Source organism: Manduca sexta, chromosome 12, assembly GCF_014839805.1.
Source record: "Manduca sexta isolate Smith_Timp_Sample1 chromosome 12, JHU_Msex_v1.0, whole genome shotgun sequence".
NCBI lineage: Eukaryota > Metazoa > Arthropoda > Insecta > Lepidoptera > Sphingidae > Manduca > Manduca sexta.
The window spans coordinates 8,541,404-8,561,860 of NC_051126.1; the positions used below are offsets into that span (position 1 = coordinate 8,541,404).

The 20,457-nt window shown below is 33.2% G+C and overlaps 1 protein-coding gene across 2 annotated transcripts in view; it reads right to left on the bottom strand.

Moving 5' to 3' along the window:
- The window catches only part of LOC115441557 (guanylate cyclase 32E), a 74,969-nt gene that overhangs the window by 38,534 nt on the left and 15,978 nt on the right, over positions 1-20,457 (bottom strand). Inside the window, exons 1-3 of one of the 2 annotated variants that reach the window (XR_005112254.1) lie at positions 13,816-13,904; positions 12,473-12,619; positions 3,062-3,152 (exon numbers count right to left, since the gene is read on the bottom strand). Coding sequence is in view for 1 of the 2 variants with exons in the window: in XM_037437990.1 (XP_037293887.1) it covers positions 3,062-3,152; positions 12,473-12,619; positions 13,816-13,933 (356 nt within the window). In the remaining variant the exon portion in view is untranslated. Of the gene's footprint in view, positions 1-3,061; positions 3,153-12,472; positions 12,620-13,815; positions 13,934-20,457 lie in introns of those variants that run through there. The other variant, XM_037437990.1, reaches the window with a different exon arrangement.

The following is a 20,457-nucleotide window of genomic DNA, read 5'->3' on the forward strand; positions in this document are numbered from 1 at the left end:
GAACAGATTCAAAACTTCAAATTCCTGTACATTTGTGTTCTTACCAACATTTATTTTCTCTTCACATAAGCTACTTTTGTGACTGACTGTACCATAAAGTATTATATATTTGTATAATCTTCATCATGTATGGCAATTTTGTGAGATTGTATACATAAAATAATCCCTGAGAACACTGGGCAGTGGGGAAAATTCTTTTAGTAATTCATTTTATACTTGTGGCGGACTTTTATGCGGACACGAGTGAAGAGAAGAAGCCAATTCCTTATATGTGATTTATTAATTAATAATATTATATTAAGGACTACTTTGAGAAATATTATTGTACCTCAAACATAATAGCGAGGGGTGCAAAACGAAGGTATTATCTATAACAGACATTTAAATAATAATTATAAAATTGCATATTTAAATAACTTTACATTACTAAGAATACCTGTCTAATTTATTGGCCATTTATGGGTTATGCAAATATATTTGGTGTGTCAGACAGCATAATATAATCTTTAATGAGTAAGCATTTATAAATATTTATATATTTAAGTCACAATTATTTTTAGATCGACCCAAATTCGAACCCAAGACCTCAGCGCGATAGTCGTACCGGAACCGCATGACGAATACATTGCAATTTTAGTACTTACATTAGCTAAAAATAAAAGAATAGAATATGGCGTAGGTTTTACGACTGATTCACGATTGTTGTTTATTGTAAATGCCAGGACTAATTCCCACGCTAGCACTAGCAGCAACCGCGAATGAGCTCTGTGCAATATTGCCCAAGAATCCGTGTAAAATCGTAATGTCAATGTGTGCGTGCAAAATGACGCTTTATTCGTAATTCTGTCAATGCGTGTTTCACTTGCGTACTTTGTAGTTCCGTACTCAAAGGGTGCTAATGAAATCCTATTACTAAGCTTCAGTTATAAAAAAACTGGTCTTGATAACAGCATGACATAAAGGAAAGCTTAACTATTAATAAAGTTATTAAAAAGGAAAAATGTATCTCTAGCAATCATTTAGAAAAGCAATTCTAAAATAAGTACTGAAACAAAAAATATATACTTTTAAGATGTGTCGTACACATATTTGAGATCTAGCAACCGCAAAGGTACTTTGCAAATATTTATCAGGTTTCAAAAAAGTCTATATTTGTTTTATCTTATTCTCAGTTCAATTGTTACTGTGTTTACAATGAACAAAACATTTTTACAAACTTTCCCATGTATTTATATTCGTAAGAAGTAAGATTAGGGCTATTGTTGATACCCTATTATACAACATTATTATATAACGTACTCGCAATAACCAACGTCCAAAAAGAAAGGAAGCAATTCATGGAAATCCACGTGACGTCTGATTGATATGGGTATTACACAAACGTAACTCAATATTCAATATTTTTTAAAACATAAATAACTTTAGGTTAGGATCTTTACATGTTGTTCAACACATGTCTACACGTTTATTAAAGCTATTTGATTTAAAATGAAAATAACTCGAAATGGATGTTACCATTATGCGTAACTATATTTTTTTAATCTTCTTGTTAATGACTATGTCACAAAGTTTAGTTTAAGTAGCCTTAGCTCGATAACTGTTTATTAACGGAAATTGGAGACCAAAGTGTAGCAATAATCGATTAAGATAGAAAAATTACATTGACAGGACGAACTATGGAGATAATAATTTATTTATATAATTACAAATAAATTTATATACATATATAATTAAATAGTTGCGAATTTACGAAACACAATATTTCTATTGATATATATGGATAGTAAAAAAATCTTGAATCTTTAATCGCGGTTAGACGGATCAAGGTAGAAGGTAGAACACAAGATAGAATAAGGTAGAATTAACTGGTGATTCAACCTTTTGAACCTCAAATATCCGACATTCAATCAACTAGAATTTTTTTATTGAAGTATTCGATAGCAGGAAATTATACATATAATATAGACATGAGAAAAGAATATATATATATATATATATATATATATATATATATATATATATATATATATATATATATATATATATTTTCTTTTCTCTTTTTTTGCTTAGAGGTTTTGAGTCTCTTAGCAAATTATGCCAGCCCCATAGTAAAAAGTCATATATAATTAAACCCTTGTCCATAATGTTAGCCTATTTTTTTAAGTCCATTGATCTACTTGTTAGCCCTACGATTGAAGGGGAAAATCTAATATAATAGTTTAAAATAGCTATGGTCGCCAATATTATGTTGGTAAGTACAGTCCCGCGCTATCTTAGTGCAACGAGATAACCGTTCCACCCAGCCCTCAGTGATGATAGCGAAAACGCGATTTTCATCGGGAAAAAAAATTGCATGAGTAAAGCTGATAGAGTTTAAAAACCTTTAGCAATAGTGGCGAAAATAGTGACTCTGGAAGATGATGATAGAACGATGAATTGGTGAATTGAACGCAAAACGTGCGCTTTTACTTTGCAAGTATAATCAGTTGGCCCGCCTAAAAATGAAAGAAATGGATTCAAGCTTACGCTTTGTTGTACGGTTACTACCGTACCATAGACGTACAAATTAAATTGAATCTAACATTCGGCCGAGTAAAAGACTTAACAAAATATTAACTAATTTTTCATTGTTATTGCTTAATCCGTTCCTGCCTTTCTTTTTGATTGTGTAACAATGCTTTCTATGTACACAGTTTTCAAATTGGCTTTTGTATCGACTATTTCGTTTTGTCAGTCGAATTGGCAAAGAAAGTTTGGATACTCCTAATATATATTTTTTAACTCGTGACGTTGAAGCCACTTATTCAAGAATGACTCATTTGCTATCAAACAATTTTGTTTGTTGCTACGTTTGAAAGAAATGTAACAAACAATAAGTTCGAATATTATATTATCCAGATCTCAAAACATCTAGCAAATTTATAATTAGAATATATGATAGACTAAGTAAAGTATGAGAGACTAAGTAACCAATAACTGAAGTAACTTGGTACTTTGCGCGTCATTTTCAAAGCGTTTTAGTGCTTATTACATTTCATTATATAAAAAATGTAATACTTACGCATATTGAGGGTTGGTTGGGAACGAAGGTGTCAGCCGTAAAACAGCTCTGAACGCCAGGATATCGTTGCTGTTATTCAATCCCAGGTGATCTGTTGGTATAATAAGAATATTAATGTATTACGTCATAATCGCGAAATCTAAGGAAAAATCGTAACATATACCTATTTGCGTAATTTCTTCCAAGTCACATTCTGCGTATTCAAATTCATATTGTTTTGATACTGTTATAACAAAATCTCTTTATCATTGTTAACCATTAGGTAAGAGTAATGTTACCAGACCCGTACTTAAAAACACTTAAGAAAATCCAATTTAACAAAAAATCTTCAAATATCAATTTTATTAAAGAGTGCATGGGACATAGGATCATGAAAAGAAAACAAAACGAACTTTTGACGGCAGCCATGGACAGAATTAATTGTGTTTTCGACGAAAGCCGCACGGAAAAAACCATACCTACGGCTGTGTTGGTAATTTTAGTCGTTTAGTTAACTGTACGACTAGAAAGTTTTCCGTCATCCGCGCTGATGGTGCTTGTCAATCCACGTGCATGTGGAAAAAGAAGAAAAACCCGCAAAAATACGCCAAAATATTTTCCTGCTAACAAATTTATTAAAACTAAACTAAACGTTGGTCTAAACTCGACCGTCGAATTTTATATATTTATAACACATATTTTATAATTTTCATATTTCTGCACTCCTTCTCGAAATATATGAACTTTGCGCAAAATCTCAAACACCTGCGTGCGCGCAATTTATGTACTTAAAAGGTATACAAAGTTTTTTCTTCACGTATATAGGTAAGTTATCTGTTTAAATATTTGGACCTTTATAAATGCCAAAGATTGTAAAGTGGTTTGAATGTTTATATGTTAGAATATTTGTTAGAATTTATTTCAGAAATCTATATCTATCTATACTTATAATAAATCTGTAGAGAGGTCAATTCTGTACATGAAATATATTTCCAAAATAACTATTAGGGGGTGATTAGGGATCGATACTGATGCCAAAAATGCAATTAGTTAAATTTTTGTCTGTCTGTCTGTCTGTCTGTATAACCGTTATAGAAACAAAAACTACTCGACGGATTTTAACGAAACTTGGTACAATTATTTGTCATACTCCTGTGCTGGTTATAGTATACTTTTCATCACGCTACAATTAATAGGAGCAGAGCAGTGAAGGGAAATGTTGGGAAAACGGGAGAAGTTACTCCATTTTTTAAGCTTCCGTCGCGTGTGCAACCTTAATGGTTAAAGCTACGCAGAAATCATGTATGACGGAAATGTTCTCCTTAAAATTATGTAAAAAATATCCCACGACAGCATATGTCTATCTTTTATGGTTGACTCACAATAACACGTGTAACTCCCGATAGCTTAGCAGTTCGAAGCTTTCTCATTATATTTGTCTACTCTTACGTTTATAACACTCTCAGTCATCCCTAATTAAAAAAAGTTAACATTATTAAATATTCCATAAAAAATAATCATAGAAATCGGTATAGAAACACCAAAGTTATACATGAAATACGCTAATAATAAGCCATCATGCGTGAAGACTGAATCATGCTATAAGGATTATTTTTGTATATATATAAGGTCGCGAACGCACAGGCAGGCGGCTTGCTTGGCACCTAGAGGCTAGCGAATCACCTAGCGAGTAGCTTCGTAAAACGAACATTCTCGAACGTTTGCGACCGGCTCCATTTTTGAAGTCCGAAATCCACGCGGGCGAAGCTGCGAGCGGAAGCTAGTATAAAATAAATATAGAATTTATTCCATTTGGATTGAATTTAATATAAAGTGTATACCGTTCGGTATGAAAAAATGCATGACATTTTTATTTTAATCACCAGTCCAAGGATGGAAACATTTCATAACTGTATTAATTGAATGTGTCTGATGGCTATAGTCATACTAGATTTTATTTGCAGCTGTGCCTGTTTGCATTTATGCACAGAAAACTTTTGTGCGTTTTCCAGAATGGGAATTAACCTATAGTATTTTTATCCAGGACTTAGACAATCTGTGATCGAAATTCCACGTTTACCCATTTCTAGATAACGTACCTCAATTCTAACAGAAACGTATATTATTTCAAAAACTTAGACATTAATTATAAAATTAATTTGTGTATTTATATTGATTTGATTCCTTCCTAACAGAATTTTGGCCACAGCGGCTAATCTCAAAAGAGATCAACCAGGTACGCAGGATATATTATAATGGACAAGTGTTTGCGCAATACACATGTGCACTCTCTGTTCCTTAACTCATATAGTCCAGTGAGATGGCAATTCGACGTGACCGGAGAGGGATCAGGCGCAGGACCAACGGCTTCACGTGCTTGTCGAAACACGGGAGTATCACCAACTTCTTGACTCCGAGCCGTGATTAACTAATTTTTAAGATTGAAAAAACTCAGTCACAATTATTTTGACCCGACCTGGGATTCGATCCCATGACCTCAGCGAGGTAGTCGCACTCATACCGTGTACAATTACAACTACGCCGACAAGACAGTCATTTCATAAATACAGTATCATATCCTCGACTCTCAAATTATATTTCTTAGGGAGAAGAAAATGTCAAAACAATAATAAGTTAAAAAGAGTAAACGTTTATAATAGTATATATATACATAAAGAAGATACAGGGAGACGGTAATGTATTACGAATCTGTTTTACTAATAAATTTAATCATAATTATAATTAAAACTTTGTCATTATTTTCGTACATAAGTCTGATATGTTTAATTATTGTTCGTACAAAGTTGTTTGAAGTTGACAAACACACAATTACACTGACAGACTTTTTGATTGAAGCATTTAATTTTCATATTACAATTTTTATTAAATCGCCGCCGTGAAAAAGGGGTGTTATAAGTCTAAGTTGTGTACCCATATACGTGTGTCTCTGTATATGTGTGTTTATGTCAGGCCGTGGCATCATAGCTTCGAAACGAATGGACTGATTTCGATCCATTTTTTTAAAGCTGATGTAATCATGATGATTTGTGATGAAAAATAAAAAAATAGCACCCGATACAAAAAAAAGTAAAACATAAAATGTGTTTGTAGGCCTTTAGCTTTATTATAAATACGTGAAATTGAACCCAAGAATCTTCGCGTTGGGGTTGCGAAACCTGGACCGGGGAATGAAATTTTTTCTTTAGGTGTCCCCCGAGACGACGACGCTTAGGTTAAAATATTACCAACATTAAATATTATAATAAAGGTAAAGAACAAACACGTTTTATTTTTTGGGTTAATGAAGGTTATTTGTGTCAGGAATTATTTAAATTTTATTCGATGTATGAAACATTTCAGGTATTTTTACTAAAAAATATACTATCCCAGACTGGTTGATAAATATTTAAAATTATTTAAGGCTTGTTTCACAAATTACAAGTACATTTTATTTAAAAATTATCGTATCAAACAGATGGGTTCATTTTATGATAATTTTATTGGTAACATTGTGAATGTAAATTTTATATTTGGTCGGCATTTGTATAATGAGTAACATTTACTCAAATATTGCGAAACAGATCCCAAACCAATTTTCCAACCAGAAAATCCAGTGATTAGGTACAAATAATGTGACGGTTTCACTTAACACTTAAAATGTGCACGCCAGTGCATGGCCGCAAATGTTCCCCCGTGCATGGGCGTGCATTCGGTGTGAAGACCTAGCGTACAAGAATTTCCTCGGGGGGAATATCATAGGTTGTAACATTGGTATTTAAAGCAATAAATGTTTCGATCACTATGTTTATGTTACTTTCGAAGACCATTATGATATCGTTGTCACACCTTTTTAACCGTTTACACGAAGGATAATGTGTAGCTAGTAGCTACATAAGTACACATTCTGCACAAAAATGTGGTACTCAGTACAAATGTGAAGTGCAATAAACATAAAGGCCTATATAGGCACTTCTACGTTTTTTTCCTCCGCCCACTTGCAGTAAATAAGAATAACTTACTTTCTTACTTTTCCTAAATTTTATTTTATTTTGTCAGAATTTCCACAAATACTATGCGATAGAAAATTATTAATAACGTGAAATTTTATTTTACTATCAACAACAACACTTATTTATACAATGAAAGTTAACTAACTCCCTTCTACAATACACCAATTAAACGAAGTTATAAACTAAAAGAGGTCAATAGGATTCTGTGTTGGTGCAGCAAGGACTTGAAGTACGTAATCGAGAAATAGAACATAATTTAACTTGGATAAAATCTTTCGTTTTCGTTATATAGCCGCACATTTAGGTGTGGTGCCACAGGCGAAGCTAGGTAAACAAATGAAATGAACTCAAAATAAAATACTCGTAACTAGTGATCGTCCAGTAGTCGCATTATCATTATTTTTTTAACTTAATGTTTTCTCGAATAATTTATTCTTCGGTTATAATGAGATTCACGAGCCTAGGCCTAGTGAGAATATTTTTCACGGAAAGTGAGACTTGGGAGTTTATTCTTAGAGACACTTTCGAACCATTCTACATGTATTTGAATTGCTGCCTTTTACATAGTACTAAAAATGTTGGTATTACACCAGCACTAGAGAGCGCCAGGAGTACAATATATAAACTCTTTTTTTATTTCCATGACCAAGTTATTTCTTTTCGTCATTCTGTATATTTGTTAATCTTCTCGGTTATTATTTTTTGGAAATTATGATTGTTGGGTACCGCTACGTCGATTATCTATGGTATTGTATTATTCTAATCTATTAATGTCATATGGTCTATTGTTAGGTATTGTTTATCGGTTAATGTGACTTTATTAAAATATATATAATATTATTCTCAATATACCTTGTTACTAAATTAAACCACATATTTGTATTTACTTCTGCCAACACTGGGCCAAGATCATTTATGAACAACAAATATTTTCGCCCAAAAACCGAGATTTACTTTTGATATTTTAACATTTCGTAGTTAGTGCAAATATGGTCTGTGTAATACTATTTCTGACTAAAAATTTGATGTTGCCGCTCGGACGAATTTTCTTCGTATAGTAGTAACAGTAGCCTTGGGGCATGCAAACTTAAAATTACTTTTTATTCATATTTATTTTGTTCGAAGTTTATACAAGAAACCTACTCCATAACAATGAACTACAAATATTAATTCGTTCGTTCGGTCGTTCAGGGCGATTGAATTTTTCATTTATTCCGTAGATATTAATCAGTTCATTCTTTGTAAAATTTGAACCATTACTTTCTTGCACGCTAGCAAAGCCCCGAGAAAAAGCTAGTATCCGATTTCTCATTGTTCTTGAGATTCACCAAAGCTAAAGATCTCAACAGAAACTCGTTGTATGCAGCCAAACCACATGCAATAAAACTTTTCTAATCTTTCAACTCACTTAAACGTTCTTGGTAGGATTGTAGCGGCTTTGCAAAGTATGATATTTGTTCGGAATCTAGTGCGAGCATAATATAGGTGCATCGAAGTTTATAAAACTCAAGTTATCTCTTGCCAAGATATCTGAAGACGTTTTATTGTGTGCTGATGCATTTCACACTCGTATAGAGCTAATACGTAGGTAATAAAGTAAGAATGAGAACAAGACATATTATTTAGTTCCCCGAAGTCTAAAGTAATTTACAAATAGGTATAATGTAAACTACTGTCAAGTATCACATTTGGATTAATTGCGTGTTAAATATATTTTTCGATATATGTGGGTTGGTACATTTTGACATAACTAGATCCATTTAAATATAATCCAAAAGCAATTGAACCATTATTCCTTCGAAATAACATAAATATACCAAGCAAACGTTGTTACACACAAAAGGTATTAGTTAGAAATGTGTCCAAATGTTAATCAGCTTAGATTAGGTGATTTTTAGATTAGAGAAAGGGATACATTTTGAACACACGTCACGTCTTTATCCCCGAAGGGGTAGGCAGGGTTGTTTTAATATTTTTTTATTTATAATTTATTGACCAATTTTACTCTACTTCTATACTCTACTTCTATATTTTAATTTTGTTATTCATTACACTTCGATTATTACGTGAATTTATTATAACCAAAAAAATTCTATTAAGGTTCAAATTCTCTTGAGTCGATATAGATACTATTTTACTGTACACTGGAATACTGGCAGCAATCATTATCAATACTACCGCAGTATTTAATCTTATTAGAATCCACTTGAAAGGTCTCATAATTGGGAATGAAAAGTAATTTCAACAGTATTTATGGAAATATACCCCCAATATTGGGCGTGTCGCTAGTCATATATAAAGATAAATATTTTAATAAGCACATGTTCTTGCTATCCGTGACGATGTATTTTTAAATACAGTTTTACGTAATTTTTTTGCTTTTATTACGTCCATAAAAACACTAAAATTGACTTCCGAATGTTATGTACATTGAAAGACATTTTAATTAAGTAGTTCTGTATTGATACTGCGAGACTGCAGATGTATGATGCGCAATAAAAGATAATTTATTTTCTCTTTGTCACGTGTATTAACAATTCGTTGGAGAATTTTTTGAAATTTGCTGGTGGTAGGATATATTTTACATACTATTTTATGACCACCGTTCACAAGGCATTAAGACCCGCCATAGTGGCCCATGTGTGTCCCGTTCGTGGATCAGCCGACACATATCCAGTTCCAACATGCCGGCATACTGGTGTCGATTAATAATAATATCAGCCCTGTATTATGTATTTGCCCACTGCTGAGCACGGGCCTCCTCTACTACTGAGAGGGATTAGGCCTTAGTCCACCACGCTGGCCTAGTGCGGATTTGTAGACTTCACACACCTTCGAAATTCCTATAGAGAACTTCTCAGATGTGCAGGTTTCCTCACGATGTTTTCCTTCACCGTTAAAGCGAACGATAAATTCACAAAGAATACACACATGATTTTATAAAAGTCAGAGGTGTGTGCCTTTGGGATTTGAACCTGCGGACATTCGTCTTGGCAGTCCGTTCCACACTCAACTAGGCTATCGCCGCTTTTGTATCGATTGCCAAAGAGTAATCATTTGTCTTCAGTCCATATTTTATTGAATCCCATTCCACTTATCATCAGACGCCGAGGGGTCACTTTGCCGTGCATGCATGAAAAATATCGAATAGAAATTATTTTCTGGAATTAGTTAATTTGACCCTTGTTACTTTCTCTAGGTTTCGTTACAAAGTGCCATTAATATATTAAGTTGCTATTGTATTCGACAGTCGTAAGTGAAGCCGTAAACGAGCCACTGACCAAAGCCACAAGTGGCCGGCGGCAACAACAATTTTGCATACATTGCAGGGATTTACCGCCCACGTACGTCGGCCACTTTATACGTGTCGCAATACCTACGATGAGAATATTACCGACGCATAACATGTGAAATGAAATCAAGAGCTGCAATTAAAGGAAACTTCTGTGATTGTGATGAATATTACTATAAATAATTATAATCCAATAATATTGTACAAGACATAATGAGAGAAGGAGGTAGACCAGAGTACGGAAGATACATCAATACTAATATATATAGCCGAAAAGTTTGAACGCGCTTATCTCAGAAACTACACGAACCGATTTCTCATTTTGGTTTGGGTTATCCATTACGTGTACAATAGTCACTTGTGCCAACAAAATATATTTTATATAAACAAAAGTTAAGAACTACTTTGTTGCTGATGAGTTAGCAAACTAAATTGGAGTGACACAAATGGCGTCATACTTTTATTATTTGGATCGAGTCGCTCTACATTATTTCACGCTTACCGACTCTAGTCGGATTTCAGTAAACACCGGTAATAATATATTCATTAAAATGATAGTTGAATCAGAAACTTATTTTATTCATTTAATTTTAATCCATTATTAACGGACGGTTTAAATGATTATCTAATACAAGTCAAACTATAATAGAATACAGTTTGTTGTTTCTGCGTCTAAACGCAAAGGAAAGAAAATAATTTAGAAAAAAATATCAGTGTAAAGTTTTTGAGCTCAGTTGCTTTTTCAGCATTTTACATTGGTTCTTGTACTATCTCATTCATACATTCCAATTTGCTGGTGGTAGACAGATTGTAATCGTTGATTAAGATAAGATTAATTGGTAATCGCAATTACATGATTCATGTAGTAAGGGGGTTCCACGTTTCTTTATCTTTGAAAAGTCTTTGTCTTAAAACCTAATTTAAAGTATAAGTATATTATCTAAAATCTGAATTTGATATATTTTTTTAGAGTCTAATCTTAATTTCATAAAAATGTTTGGAATTCAGACTCTTACAAGTAAAAATTCGAAATGTATGTTATATATTATGTACAATTTCTTGTTTTATTTTAGTCTCTCAACATACATTCATACATGGGAAATAGAAGTAATTCTTATTAAAAAGAGTAAATAATTACCAAGTGGGATCGCAAAAATGTAATTATTAATTCAATTACTAAGAACTATAACCTATTTTACAACTGAGCATATTAATTATTGTAAATAACACAAAGTTTTGTTCAAATTTTATTTTGGAACGCTATCTATCCATGTTTCTTATACTTTTCTACTTTCTTCTACACCAATTATAAATTACAAAATATAATTGTGGTTGTTAATCGAATTTTGGGATAACTTTCCCTATAATTTGTAATCCTAATCGCAATTACATTTTGTAATGGTAAACATAAATTTGTAACCCAATTACTTTTTGCCCCATCCTGATAGTAGGCCTTTGGTTCTATCCGCCTGTAAGGCCCCGGTCACAGACGACGCGATTTGCGATGACATGCTACATCTCGACTAGTTGGGATCACGGCGATGCGGTGGCGTAATCGGCGGATGTATTCATAATTAAATAAAATGGCGCTATCAAAAGTGGCTGGCAGGTCTATCAAATATATTGCTAATAAATTGTTCAATATTCATTGCAAATTCATTACAAATGCACGATGAAAATAAAATATTTTGTTGCGGCTGCCCGATGTGCCGCGCGCGCCGCTCTGAGCTGTGGCCGGATCGGTACTCGCTAGTATATTGGTTTCATTCGCTCGTCGCGTCGCCCATCGCCGACGCGATTTGCTCGGCACTCGCCGCGCGGCAGGTGGCGTCGCAAATCTGGGTCGCCGGTAGCTGTGGCATACTTTATACAATTTTCTACATTTGTTTTCGGCGCTTGTCGCTTACCGCTCTGCAAATCTCATCGCAGTTCGCGTCGCGAGTAGCTGTTGCCCAACGATTAATATGTCGGGTTTCGGGATCATACTATTTGGGATAAACTCCAAACAGAACGGCAAAATTGTGTCGACTAGTACGAAGTAAACATCTCTCGAAAGTTAATACTCTGGAAGCTTCTCCACTAATCACCAGGTGCAGTGGAGTCAAATGTGGCCTTATAAAAGAAACTTACCAGCATGTGTAATTGCTGCCGTGTTGGGGTCGTATATCTCATCATCAACAGCCACCACAGCATACTCTCCTTTGTCGAGGAGTCCGCGCCGCTGCAACACATTCACGAAGTCCACCAGCGCTATGTGCTCACCCAGGAACACGTACACTGAGGCAACATGAAGAATTGTTAGACAATTCAAAACTCTATACGCATGAATAAGATACTAGAGAACTCAGAGACAGGAATATATTTGATATTACTTATAGACAAGGATGTATTTTTATTTAGGTCATTATTTCTTGCAATAAGCCGAAGACTTTATAAAAGTGGGAGTTACTTCAAACAATCTCTGTCCCTTGTATCTTTTGAACTCTAAAAAGGGACAGAGTTTGATTGAGACAAAATCCACTTTGTAATAAAATTATTTAAAATTTGTAATTAAATTAAGTGGACTTTGTCTCGATAAGTAAGTCTATTAGATTTTATATGGACCTAGTAAAGTCATATGTTATCTATTGTTGATTGGTCAAATTTCAACACACAAGTTTACTAAGACATTGTTGTTAATGTTCCTTCCTATCACTCAACGCATCAAGTTGATGAGTTAATCCAACAATTTAATTGTTATGTAAGATATTGAATCTCAGACAACATTGATGGTATAGCCATCTGTGTTGCAGAATAAAGGGTACAATAAAAACACTAATTAATACGCATGTTATTTGTTACTTCTTACTGGATGCGAAAATAAGTAAATTCAATAGTGTCAATTTAAATGAATTTCTAATTTTCTGTAAAAATACTTCTCTTTTTATATTATTATTACATATTGCAACTATAAAAACCGACAAAATCATTCACCGTAATATAGGGATTTTATTCGTAACTTATGTTCGCATACTGCACTATATTTGAATATAGGTCTCAATAGGCGAGAGAAAACGGAGAAACTATAACGCCAATGACCTCTTTAGAAGATTGCATCGTATCGATTATATAAAAACACTAATCCTGACACGATTTGCGGGCTAGAGAGCAGTGCGTAGTGTTTCAAGGATCTACGCGGTATTGCAAAAGCATTATAGAAACTCAAGCACTCAACTTCTATAGTCTATTATATTGTTATGAAACTGGAATTGGTGTTTATTCTTAACTCTGTCAGTAGTGTTAGAATATTGAAATGTTTTAAATAAGTGGCAGCTACTGTCTTTAGTTGTTATAAGCTAAGGTTTAATATTAAGTGCTCTGATATATGTATTTAATAATATTATGTTTAATTTATTTATTTTCTTATTTCTATAGTGTTAATAGAGAACACATAGCAAATGGTACTCAAAATTAAATGCGATCGGAAAACTTACCTCTCGTTCTATCGTATGTTTGGTCAACAATCTTCTCCATGTCGGATATATGACGGGGTATGTAGTCAGCAAACCGATGTTCAGCAGTCACGCTCATTTCATTAGACTGGGCCAGTTCCTGGAAACATGCTTTGACTTTTAATACACTGTAAGAATAACAAACTTATGCAGCGTTTAATACAAAGCGCTTTAAGCCTGCGGATTGGTTATTGCGAGAAGTGCTGAATACATTTTATTCAGCATTTACCGAAAATTTTAATAAACGAATTTAAACTTTAATTTATTATTGTAAGCATATATTTCGCTATGCCATCAATTTAGTTAAATGGAAACACGTAAATTGATTTATTAATTATCTGCAGCTTTAAACAAATAGACTTATTGAAATATACTATTATTATTACTTATATAATATGTAAAATAATAATATAATAATATTATTAGCCCTTTATTATATACTGTTCCACTACTCGGCTTGGGCCACCTCTACTACTGAGAGGGATTAGCCGCATAAGCAATAAGTAATCAGGTTAACTCGTATTTTTAAAAATCCTAAGGATGACTGCAATAAATTATTATGAGATCAGAATACTAGATATGTTTTCACGGCCAACGCTGTATTTAAAAAATAAAGTCAATCACACATCACAAAAGTTGACAATCGGAATTTTAACACGAATTTTAAGGTTACGGAAAATATTTAAAATATACCGCAATAGTAGGGACAAACTTGAGCTAGAATTAAGCAATAAACGTGTTAAGTCATTAACACTGTCTTGCTATTCTAATTATATAAATTGCATGGAAAACACACTTACAAGGAATCCTAAAAAAATTTGGGCTTTCGCAAAACATCAGAGGGGAGGATCATCTAATCTGCCTGGAGAAATGTTTTTAGACAACAAAATTACCTGCAATGGAGAAGAGATTTGTAACCTTTTTGCTAGGCATTTCTCCTCGATTTACTCTCCGCGAGATGATAACCAGTTCATTCATTTGGACGATCGCTATCCACAGTTCTCCCTTAGCAATATACACATTACTGAACGAGATGTTGATAAAGTTTTAAAGTCCGTGAATCCAAATAAAGGCGCTGGCCCAGATGGGATTCCACCGTTTTTTATTAATCACACAAAGAAGTATTTAACTCTGCCATTGAAAATATTATTCGAAAAATCTTTGCAATATGCGGTATTTCCCAATAGGTGGAAGGATACAAACGTTGTTCCCATCCATAAAAATGGTGACAAATCTAATATTAAGAACTATCGACCTATATCCATTTTAAGTGTGTTCTCTAAGCTTTTTGAAAAGTAGTGTATCCTCTGCTAGCAAAACACCTTTCCAATGTGATTTCTCCCCATCAGCATGGATTTTGTTCACGCAAATCTACAGTGACAAATCTTCTAGACTATGTCTCTGATCTAGCACTTAAACTAGACAATAAAACTGATATTGACTCAATATATACTGACTTTAGCAGCGCGTTTGACACAGTCAATCATGACTTACTACTGTCTAAACTCCAACAATATGGGATTCATGGAAACCTTTTGACTTGGGTTAAGTCATATCTTTATAACAGAGTTCAAAGAGTTACTGCCCAGGGCTTTAAATCGTTTGCCTTTTTGCCGACCTCTGGGGTACCCCAAGATTCTCACCTAGGACCAATATTTGTCCTTGCATTTATAAATGATATTACCGATCAAATAAAATTTAGCAAATACTCTATATATGCTGATGACTTGAAATTGTACAAAACTATAAAAACAATCGACGACGCCAAATTATTACAAAAAGATATTAATTCTATTTCTGAATGGTGCACTTTGAACAAAATGACTTTAAATGCAAAAAAATGTACTCACATTAAATTCTCTAGAAAAATAAAACACACTATAACGACATATTACACAATCAATGGAGAAACCTTAGAACAATCCAAAACAGTACGCGATCTCGGAGTGCACATAGACAACAAACTTAATTTTTTAATCATATCGACAAAGTCATTCTATCCACTTGGAAGATGGTCGGTTTTATGAAACGCATTTGTAGCGACTTAAAAAATCCCCAATGTATACTAATTCTATACAAAGCTCTAGTACGAAGTAATTTAGAATATGCGTCCCCCATTTGGAACCCGAGTTGCAAAATTCACAGTGACAGAATTGAACGAATACAACGCAACTTCACCCGCTTTCTTGCTTTTAAAGACCGTAACTGTCCTTATCGGGCAGACTACCCTACTCGTATGTCTCATTTCAAATTAGACTCTCTGGAAAAGAGGCGCAAAATTATTGACATAAAAACTTTACATAAACTTATTCATGGCAAAGCAGTGACTCCTGAGACTCTAATGAAAATAAATCTGAGGGTACCTAGGGTAATTCCCAGACAACCTATTGTGAAAATCTTTAGCCCGTATATCTGCCACAGCAACATAGGCAAAAATGCTCCACCTAACAGACTCATGTTCACATATAATGAGATATCCTCGGCTGGTGATGTTGACATTTTTCTTGACACCGATACCGCTAAGTTTGCAAAAAAATGCTTTAGAATTCTAAGTAGTTAATTAAATTATTTGTTTCTTGATCACCTCTCGTATTCATACTATTTTGTTTTATTGTTATAACATAATGTTGTATACCCTAACAGGCGACTCACACGGAAGTATAACGTTTTAACCAATATTTGTACCAATGCATAGTGATAAGCCAATGTGTATCTTTTTTAATAAATAAATAAAATAAACACCACATAAATAAGGATACAGGGTCTTTTTGACATACATCACGTAAATAATGAAACCTCATACTTATCTACTCGGAAATAACACTTTACAATAAGTTACTTGAGCCGTAGATATAAAACAAAAAAGTGTAAGTTTCGAACAAAATAAATATTAAAAAAAAAAGTAATTTTCATTTTACGCGCCCTAAAACCACTCCTACTACTCTAATAAGAGAATTCGTTGCAGTGGCAAGATCATACTTACTTTTAGCGAGAAATACGCACACACTATATTCGCATTAAACAACAAAATTATCAGAAAACTGTAACTAGAATTTTTCGCGCAAAATATTATTTATTAATAGATGACACAATGTCAGCAAAGGTGAAGACGAGTATGTGGTTTCATTTAGTAACGCGATGTCAAAATAGCCCTGTATAACCTGCGACTTATTATAGGCTTAAATAATAACTATAATTATTTTAATATATCTATATATATAAAAATGAATCCCTATTTCCCTTGGTCACGCCATCACGCGTGAACGGCTGAACCGACTTCACATTTTTTTTTTGTTGTTATTGTCAGGAGAAAGAAATGCAAGAAAAAATTAAAAAAAATAGAAAACTTAACAAATATATTATTTTTATGTCACTATCAATTGATTGAAATAACTGTCAGCGATTGACAGAATGCGCGCTGCAAATCATACTTTAAGACGGGACGTCTGTCAGGTCAGCTAGTCTGATATAAAATTAAATATGTAGGTTGAATAAAACTAAAATGTATCAATGTTGCGGGATTACGTTACCAAAAATATTTTTCAGCTTTTCATAAACATCATTCAAATATACCTAGTAGGTATTAAGACGAAGACTTTAGAAGTTTTTTATGAAGTGATCGTTCCTATTGTTCGTTTTTATATATACACGACACTACTCTTCATCACAATGGTCTGATATGCGCATGGTGACAAAAACTCAGTGTGACTTATACGATTCCAAAGGAAAATGCGAAAAAAAACCGAGTTAATCCTATTACTAAGTTAAAAGTACAATAACAAAACCTAGCGGATAAAATCCTTTTATAAATAAATAAAACTGGTGATGCAAGGCTGTTCGTCCGAAAACATTAAAACTATGATATCAAAGCTGTCATATTCGTTTGTAGCTTAATTAAATCCATACTACACATTTTTTTTAGCTATTGACAGTTCGATCTACGCATGTTCATAGTGCCTTGAAGACAGATAATTGTAAAATGTAAGTATTTATTGTAACTTTGACTTTTCGCGTGACCAATCCCCCCTCCCCTTTGACCATGAAAGCTACAAAGTCTTCGAAACGTCGAGAGAGAATAATAATATGAAAAAACCGCTATAAAATCCGGAAGATAGCTTTATTTTAATGTCTAACACTCGCGTATGTTAGCATAAAAATATTTTTATGAGGGTATTTGGGACATATTTTGCTATAAAACACTGAGCGTTGACAGTCGTACTGGTCGGTTGGTGGGTGAAATATTTGTGAAAGTGTTTCTGTAGTCGGTGATATTTCTTTTTATTTTAATCAAAGTAGCTTCAGTATCGTAAGACGTAAACATAAGAAATCATTATAAATCGATACTCTCAGTCTATAAAAAAAAAACATCACGGCTGTACCACTGAAATAAATTTGGTGTAATTTAGTGCGCAATTAACTTGAACATGAGGCTTTTCTATATTATATAAGACTACGCCTGCGGCTCCGCCCGCGTGAAAAAGTTTTTCGGGAATAAATATTTAGTACACAGGAGTAATATAGCTTCCCATGGTGAAAAAAATCAAAATCAGATTATTTGTTCATGAGATTAGCGCGTCCAAACAAACTCTTCATCTTTATATATTATATTAGTGTCGATAGAGTGAATTCCACGAAGAGGAAGCCATAAGGAAAGCTAGTTTGAAATATAATACCCGTGTGTGGACGCCGCTGTGACGGGATTACCTTAATAATTGAAATATTATGCTCAAAATTCAGGTCACTAAAACAGAAACCATCTAGCAAAGTACCCATAATATGTGTAGTATAAATAAATAATTTTATAATGTTACTTTATATTACATTATGTCACTTTATTCCCGAAGGTTTAGGACTCTTACAATTCCTTGGATTTGTTTCAGTACCATGGTGCAGGGAATGGACTAATTGGCACTTCCACTTAAAATTTTACTCCGTGTTGGGTTTTTTCAAAGGGAATAAGATAAATTGTCATTGCTGTACTATTATTATTAACAAGATCACATAAACTTCCCCAAATAAGCTTAAAATACCTTACTAAGTTTTCTTTGATCTATTAAACAAACTTTTAACACTACAGTTCATCGTGAATATCAAAAAATAATATCTTTATAAAATTGCAAACATTGGGGCAATTTGAAGAAGGTCTCGAGGCATCGTCTTCCAATCGTTTTCAATAAACGATCCCAATCTCAATCTTCAATCTGAATCTAAATATGAACAAATGATAAAACTAATTTCTAAGCATGTCAAAAAAAATTGTTCTTATTGATCAATTTTTAAGATAGATCGATAAAAGCGATTGGGATCGTTTATTCAAAATGGCAGCAAGTCGTCTAAAGTTAGTCGATAAATCAAAATTCACACAGCGTAACTTAAGTTTCGGCTATCTGGGTTTGTACACAATATAGGGGTTGATTAATCATAATCTTATTTTATGGGAGTTTCACCAATATTAGGTTGTTTAAGGATAACACGAAAACCGAATTTAAAAATAACTTAATAAATATGGCCACATTATTAGATATAAAGTTTTACCAATTTATCTTTGAATCAGACTAGCCCATTAGACTGGTTATATACATTTTGGATATGTCGAGGAAAACACATGGCAAGCGATTATACGTGGGCGAATAATTCACAATAGCTATGATGGAACGCTATCTCTTATAGTAAACTGAACATTGAACTTTAGGGAACATAGTATATTCACACCCTGGTATCGTATTAAACTGAACTATGCTCTGTTAATAATGAAGAACTCTTTTTATACCTACGACCAACTGTCCTTTACACTTCTTTGAAATCTCGACAGATTTTTACAATTATTATGCCAAAATGCCAGCATATTTTTCCTAGCACAGGAAAACGATTTACTTAAGGATAAGATATTCCAAAACACATTTTTATGTGAATTAAACAATGAACTAATCATTATTTCATTCCGAAAAAATACATGTTATAAATTAAAATTTAATAACCATTTTTGATTAGGTATCTATGGCTCAAAACACGATACTTATAACTTTTCTCGAAACCAGAGACAATGTTGGTAGTTTTCTTTAGTATATTTAACAAATACCTTAATTATTATGTCAAATTATACCTATAAAGAACTGTAAAATATTTTATTCTTACCTACTTTTTCTCAAAACGGTCCTTATTCTGTTTTATACAATTTCATAACAAGAACTACGCACGAAGACGCGCGCTCATTTTCGTCAGATTGGTCCGATCCCTGGATTTTGCGGTTTAGTATTAAATTGTTCGTAAATAGACAAATTTTACAACATACATTATTCATTTTTAGTAGTCTTGTTATGCAAGGGACCAGAATAAAAATGTTACGATTGTCCTGGCCACTAATAAGCACTTTCTAAATGTGTATAAAAGCGGTATATTAAAAATAAAGCTAGTACATAAATCTGTAAAAAGAAAATTACATTCGGCTGATATAAAGTATAACAAAACTAAGACGACCAGGACTGGCCTGACGTACATCTAATTCTGGAAATCTTAGCCCTAAACATGTATATCAAGCGCTTACTCAAATCTCTTCTCATGTCAGACTTGATGGATTCGATAATAATAACATAATTTTAATATTAGCATTAAAATGAAAACATT